Source organism: Vigna unguiculata, chromosome 9 (assembly GCF_004118075.2).
Source record: "Vigna unguiculata cultivar IT97K-499-35 chromosome 9, ASM411807v1, whole genome shotgun sequence".
In the NCBI taxonomy this organism is placed as follows: domain Eukaryota; kingdom Viridiplantae; phylum Streptophyta; class Magnoliopsida; order Fabales; family Fabaceae; genus Vigna; species Vigna unguiculata.
This window is the reverse complement of record NC_040287.1, coordinates 31246545-31254427: the sequence shown is the minus strand read 5'-3', so window position 1 is coordinate 31254427 and position 7883 is coordinate 31246545. Positions and strand designations below refer to the sequence as shown.

At 34.2% G+C, this 7883-nt stretch overlaps 1 protein-coding gene across 1 annotated transcript; it reads right to left on the bottom strand.

Moving 5' to 3' along the window:
• Positions 1 to 634: 634 nt before the first annotated feature.
• Positions 635 to 7193, bottom strand: LOC114163922 (CLP protease regulatory subunit CLPX1, mitochondrial). The gene is made up of 15 exons (XM_028048313.1): positions 6547 to 7193; positions 6386 to 6450; positions 6167 to 6270; positions 5739 to 5818; positions 5342 to 5392; positions 4672 to 4746; positions 4502 to 4579; positions 4315 to 4371; positions 3913 to 3983; positions 3719 to 3818; positions 3516 to 3620; positions 3126 to 3188; positions 1339 to 1461; positions 1042 to 1197; positions 635 to 961 (listed from the first exon to the last, which is right to left on the bottom strand). The coding sequence occupies exons 1-15, from the start codon at positions 6910 to 6912 to the stop codon at positions 893 to 895; spliced, it is 1563 nt and encodes a 520-aa protein (XP_027904114.1). The 5' UTR covers positions 6913 to 7193; the 3' UTR covers positions 635 to 892.
• Between the last annotated feature and the right edge of the window lie 690 nt (positions 7194 to 7883).

Below are 7883 nucleotides of genomic sequence, written 5' to 3'. Positions count from 1 at the left end.
TTTATTTTAAAAATTTTCAACTAAATTTCAATATTTTAATTTTAAAATTTTTTATTTTCATATTTTTCTACATAAAAAACTATCTATTTTTTTAAAACATATATACCTGCTTAGAATTCAGATTCCGATGAGCCAAATTCCAACAGGCCAATCCATAAACTTTTATACAAATTATCATCCAATTTCAGATCTTCGGTAACCAAATTTCTACGTGCACAGTATTTTGATCTATCAAGATAAATAAAAAACCGGAGATAAATCTAATTCTCTTTATTTTTTAAAGGAAAAGAGTCCATATCTTCAAATAAGATGGGGGAGAATTGCTTTTAATATACTTGTTTATTTATTTTTCCAAGGAGCATAAACAAATGAAAATTAATGTGAATCAATATGCATAAGTAACATCATTTAATTCAATTACATTGCTACAAATAGAGAGCTACTAGTTGTATTTGCTGAACACACATTCTAGAGTTTGACATGAGAGGGTGATTCACATTGGCTTATTCGATATAAGTGATTTGAAATGGATTTGTTTTACCATGCTTCACAATTGCTTTCCTGTGTTTGCAATGGGTTCACAACAAGTTTTTCTGTACTATTGAACTAAACGAAACATTAAATACTCAAAATGTTAAGTTGAACGACCGATGTCTATAACAAAAATAGGAATGAACCTGAATAATTTCATTTAACGATACACATTTTGGTTCCACCAATAATGCCACTGAAAATTTACATATGAATCAGGTATTGCACACTTACATGTATGTGGCATTTAGTTTAGCTCTATGATCAGTGGAAACGAAACTACCCACCTTATAATTTATATTATTCAACAATTGCATCAACTATATGTACAAAAATAACAAACAGTAATATTTGCAACATGTTACATGCTGGCAACAATGGAAGGAAGTTCTGCGTCTGCTTCATGATCTGTGGCTGATGTTTCCAGGGTCTATGCAGAAACAAAAGCATGATTAGGAAGTAATTTGATAGAAGCAGAGAGAAAAATAATGCATTACAAATTATGCACACCTCTGAATCCTTTTTCTGCTCCGTGAGATAACGATCCAATGCACCCTTACCATAAAGAATTTTAGCCCCTCTCCCACCACACCCCACATTTCCAACAGCCTCTTCATCGACGACAGCAGCATCAATAACATCGTCGCCTGTTCTAACATCAGGAATCTGCACGAAATGTTAAATAAGCATGCTAAATACTCTACGCATTTAATGTTATGAACCCCCACTAATTCTATAAGCAACACCTGAACTCCATGTCACATAGTACAAACAAATTACTTATCCAAAAGAAAAGTTATGTCATACCTCATACATAGCATCTACCAACACATTCTCTAAGATTGATCGTAATCCCCGAGCACCAGTATTTTTAGATATTGCTTTTTTGGCAATTGATCTCAGAGCGCTTTCTGTATAATGTAGCTTTACCTGAAATTACATAATTTTTTGTCAAAACAGTCATTTCCATTCCAACAAAGCATACATTCAAAATTCAATCGAGATAAGGACCAAATATTGATATACTTATATGTAATGATAATGACAGTAGTAGTGATGGTGGTGACAATGATTACCATGATGACGACAATAATAAAATGATAACAATAATGATGGTGAAAGTGATGATAAAGGTGACAATGATGACAAAGTAATTCTTAGAAATAGGATTTTAAACCCAACTCAACCTTACAAATCTAACCTGCAAGATGAGGTATGTGTCCACTCCTATACTATTGTTAGAATAAATAGAATTCATTATAAAGGTGTTATGTGCTTTGTACTGCAGCTAGTTCCTAGATATATCTTTTCATATTCTCTTCTATCCCCTTTCGTACATTGTATCTTGTGTATCTAAAGTCAGTTATAATATGAGATCCTAAAAGAGAGAAATTAATTCACTAAACTTCATTCTAATTCCTTTGTATTATTCTCAAGTTGGTATAAGAGCCTATCCTAACGAGGTTTGTTGAACCTATTGTAACACCCGTTATCGGACCACCCACAAATATCTAGTCACACGCACTTGATATCAGTACCTCGGCGTGAAGGCAGTGTTGGAGATTCCACATCGACTAGAGATAAGAACAATTTACAGTATATAAATAAATGCAAACCTTACCTTACAAACCAGTTTTATGATTATGAGTTTAGCTTAAACTCACTTCTTAATATATGGTATTAGAGCTTGGCACATACAATTTGTATGCTCTAGCTTCGGGTGTTGAGTGCTTTGTGCTGCACCTAGTTCCTAGATATATCTTTTTAGATTATCTTCATACATTGTATTTGATGTATCTAAAGTTGTTGTAAATACAAGATCCTAAGAGAGGAAAACTAACTCTCTAAATTTCATTATAATTCCTTTGTATTATTCTCAAGTACTATAATTTAGTTATAATTATTAGAGATAGGGCTTTAAGCCTAACTAAGTCTCACAAATTCGGCCAAAAAGAAGAGTTTTACATCCACTTATATATTATAATTTAGTTATATATTTAGTTATTGTAATATCTTCAAGACACTCTCAAGCATGAGACTAGATATTCGTGGATAGTCGAAAAGCAAGTGACACAATAAGTCCCACAAACTTTGCTAGGCTAGGAGAGACTCACATCATCTTAGAAAGTGAGTTTAGGCCTAATTTTACCCTGCAAAATTGACTTGTAAGATAAGGTTTGTACCCACTTATACATCATAATTAAGCCTAATACCTCTAGTTGATGTAGGATCTCCAACGGAAATAAAGAAATGATGGTGATGATAACGAAGATGATGAGAGTCATAACAATAACGACGGAAGTAGTAACAATTGTTATGACAGCAAGGGTGACATTGACAATAATGATGACATTAGTGGTGAAACTAATGATAGTAGTGATAGTATAATGATAGTTCTTACAATAGAGATTACATGGTGATAGTGATAACAACAATGGTAAAAATGTTGACAAGTTTTGACAACAATAGTAGAAGTGATGGTGGTTGCCAAAACCATAGTGGTGCTAATAGTGGCACAGGTAAAAACCATTGGAAACAAAACATGTCATCTATAAAATATACAAGGGAATAGAATGGCGTTGGTAATAACTTACCCCATTCATTTGGAACATCTTCTTGTATTGCTTACCTAGAGCATTCTTTGGTTCTGTGAGAACCTATAGAAAGTTAAAATCATTAATGGCTTTAGGTAGCAAGAAAAATGACCTTGTAAGGTTTAAGAGAAAGAGCAATTAAGGTATACCACACAATTTTATTAACTTATGAGGAAAAAGAAAAAAGTCAAAACAGTGCCATATCAGTCTATACTTTTAGTCGTGAGAATGCCAGTCCTTCTAACCACTTTCCATCCAATTATTTAATCAATCAATAGATACCAAATCTACTACATGATACATCATTCAGTTGTGAACACGGCCAAATGAGAGCATTACAGGTACAACTTTTCTGAGCAACTAAGTTGAATCGTTACACATAAAGAATACCTGAATGAGTTGATTTTCAGTTAAAGCTGACAAACTGACAAGGATAGGAAACCGCCCAACAAATTCAGGTATTAAACCATAAGCAATAAGATCACTACTTTCAACCTGCAAAATAATAATTTGAAAAATGTAAAGATCTAAGTTGAATCTAGTTGGGTTAATAAAAGCCGTTATCCTTGAAAGGTCTGCCTCATGAAACTTACAGTTTCTAATAAGGATGATGCAACGGCAGCTTCTGTGACTTTACCAGTCCTCATGTTTGCACGTATAGGCGCCCCAAATCCAATAGAAGAATCATGTCGCCTGAAAGGGAATCAAAAGTTACTGGTTAGATACAGCAACGCCAGATACTCCATGTTATCAATGTCATAACTGTTAATTTTCAGGATGTGTGAACCTTTCTGAGATTGTTTTCTCTAAGTCGACGAAGGCTCCTCCACAAATGAAAAGTATATTCTTTGTATCAATCTGTGAAGAAACACAGATGGATCAACAGTTATATAAATAAAATGAAGACTACAGAAGCCTCTTAAGTATTATAGAAGGATATCAGAAATTTGAATTCAGCCAAGCCATAGTGCATGTATAAACATTTGAACAAACTGGAGAATGAAGAGAGAAAAAGAACAAGATAGATCAGATCAGTTAAGCTCTCTCATAGGTTTTAGAACAAAGAACACTCTTAAATGTTGAAATGTCATTGCACGCATGGACCAGCACATTAAATATATCTGATAAGTCCCAGCAAGCATATAAATACCTAAAATTGTAAAGCACAAAAATACTAATACACACATACCTGAATATTGTCACCTCTGGGATGCTTTCGGGCTCCCTTCTCAGGAACATTGACAATCTTGATTTGGAAGAGTGCAACAGGGTCAATATAAGAGAATTGCTAAAATACAAAATTAGAAAGAAAAAAGAAAACCAGCTTTGTTAACTATCCACTGGCTCTCAATGTTGATCACATGAAAATAACTAACCGTTCCCTCAAGCATCTTTAGTAATGCCTGCTGAACACCTTCACCAGAAACATCTCTACTGATATTAAGGCTCTCCGCCTGAAATGTAAAGAGTAGATATAGAAAACAGCAGACAAACATTTGGTTTTGAAATTTGGCAGATGGAGGAAAAATTAAAAGCAAGGAGGAACCTTTTTGGTAATCTTATCAACTTCATCGATGTAAATAATGCCTTGTTGTGCAGCTGCAACATTATAATCTGCAACCTGGAAATAAACTCATGCAATGTTGATTCAGACTACAATTCGTAACACTATGTTCATTTATGACACTTTCATCAAATTTCAACCACTCTATTTGACAAAAGAAGCAATAAAAATCTTAAAGATTAATAAACCATGGAGAAAACCATAATACAATAAAAACAGAAGGGAGTTGAAGATTGAAGAAAATAATTCCCATTAACAGAAAATTTTTAAAAAGTTTGCACAACAATAAATATTACATGCAAAAACTCGTTGGGCCAGCAGAAATCACAATATCTTGAGAGGGAAAAGTCTCTTGCTAAGTAGGTTACTGGAAACACACGGAAGGATCCAAAAAAATCATAAAAATACAAGAACTGAAACTTTATTATGACCTAGCAGAGGTAGAACTACACGTCAAACACTTTAAACCCATTTTACATTTGATTTCTCGTGGATAAGGCTTTGAAATATTAAAATTTACATTTCTTTTTTCCAAATACCAAATTAATCCCTCAGAGATTGCACATAGAATCGTTGATCTTGTTCAATCTATCAAAAGATCCCAAAATTACTTTGTATTAAAAACACAGACATCATTAACCAGAGTATTTACCATGAGGAGCTTGTATAAAATGGACTCCACATCCTCTCCAACATAACCAGCCTGTTCAAAGGTGACATCGGGTTAGACACGTAAGATAAACATGTCACTTCCACAGAAAAAAAAAATCAGGATGAAGATGTTTGTGATAATGGAACAAGACATAATAAACACAAGAATTATCACAGTAGAAAAAGGAAAAAAAAAATGATTCCCAAAATACCTTCAGGTCACATTGAATTTGATAAATGGAAATGTTTTGGACATAGAGGGGAGCTTAACAAGTCTTTGAAAAGAATAAGCCTCCACACATGAACAATTTCATTCCCGGTCCCCACCCCTCTACTTTTATTTTACTTCACTAGACCCAAAAATAATAAGAAAACAAGAATAAAAATCACAAACTTGCCTGAGTGAGTGAAGTTGCATCTGCAATAACAAAGGGAACATTTACAAACCGAGCCAAAGTTTTGGCAAGTAATGTTTTCCCTGTCCTTGAAAAAGCATCAAAGAAAAACAAGTTACACTAGTAACCAGGAGTAAAAAGGAATTAATGAAATGTTCACAGAAACAAAGATGAAAAAAACAAAACAAAAAAGGTCCGAATCGAGCCCAATTATTAAAAAATATGATTTCGTGGTAGTATATAGCTATATACCAAAAGATCTCACCACAAAAATCTAATATATTAGCTAAGAATAATCTATTCTCCATTCTCTAAATCAATTTGTTGTTCCAAAACGGAAGCAACAAACATCATATTATACACTATAATTTATACAAAACTAGAGGAATATAAACACTAAACACTGAAATAGAAGGCAAAAACTGATTTACCAGATCCTGTTGGCCCCATTAGAAGGATATTGCTTTTCTCAAGCTCGACTCTATCATCTTCAACAGCATCAGCCTTCACATTATCATCCGAATCTCCTGCAGGCCTAACAATCCAAATAGTAAGAACATGTAAAAATCAATTTACACACACATACACAATACAATCAATCCACACAATTAAAAGAAACGTAAAGTTCAGTAAAGAATAATAACACTAACCACTTGGGTAAAGAAGACTCGTTAAATATCCTCTTATAGTGATTATAAACCGCCACGGAAAGCACCTGAAAAATGCAATTGAAACACAATTAATAACAACAACAACACCATCAAAACTCCCAGAGGAAAAAAAGTGTCGAAAAAGAGTGACAAACAAATACCTTTTTGGCCCTCTCTTGTCCAATAACGAACTTGTCGAGCCCCTTGCAAATCTCCTTGGGCGTTGGGAAATTGTTCCCTAAATTGGAGCCCCCCCAACACCCCTCTTTCGAATCGCTGGAGTTGGGGGCGCCGCTAGCAACTTCAAAGTTAGAATTCCCGGGACGAACGACGATCCCGCCGCCGGACCACACCTCAGGCGGGTCCCCCAACGAGGCAACCACGTTGTAGCCTCTGGAAACCCCGAAGGTGGCGCGTGGAGGGCAGCGAGAGCTCCCGGCGCGTGTGAAGTTGAAGAGCAAGTGGTTGAAGTGGACGAGTGCGAGGGTCGCTGTTTCCCTGCAAGGCTTGGATCGAAACGCGAGCATGGTTTGCGTTTGGTGGAGGAGATTGAATTGGAAAGTTAAGATTTTTGGTGTGTGAGGGGAATCGAAGAGAGAGAATAAGACATTGAGTGTGGGAGGAGCAGAATTGAGGTTGCCGGAAAGTGATTTGATAATTTTGATGATGTTGTTGTGAGTATAACGCCACGCCACGCCACTCTATCGAACTCCTCCAAAATCTTATTCCTTCAACCCACTACCAAACACTTCGAGAAAGTGAAGTGAGAAGAACCGTAACAGTTGACGAACTAGAGTAAGATACGTCTCATGGACTCAATTTTTTTAAGAAAAATAAAATAAATCTACCTTCTTTTAAATATCTTATCATTTCAAAGATTTTTCTCATCTTCAACTACGTTTTAGATAATTAGTTTTTATTTTCGTGTCAGGCATGGATTTATACACACTTAATTCAACTAAAAATTATAGCTTGCAATATTAGTCAAAACAAAAATTAAGTGCGGATATTTATCGTGTCAAAAAAAATTATATCGTTTATAACTCTCTGTGTCTACATTTTAAAATTATAAAAAATTAAATATATTTTTATCACGGACGTGAAGATACGCGTAAGAGTATTATTTATCATATTAACAAATTTTTAATATTATTTGGTCTTGAGTATGTATTAAGAAAATTTATGGATAAAAATGAAAAATGGAATATAGATAAAATTCAATTTTATTGTTAAAGAACTAAAAATATATTTAATGTTAGCCATTATACAAATAGCTGCTAATTAGTTCTTTTAAACACTAATTAAGAAATTTAAAATATTTTTTTTGGAAATCCTAATAGATGTGCCTTAATGTTATTTTATTTAGCATGTGGTATTTTGTATTCTTGAATCGCTTCCAAATTTGCTATATTTAGTGCAATCATTGCACGCCATGCTCTAAGGAAGGTAAGCAACTCCATGAAGAATGTGGAGGTTTAGACTTGAGGACAGAAAACAA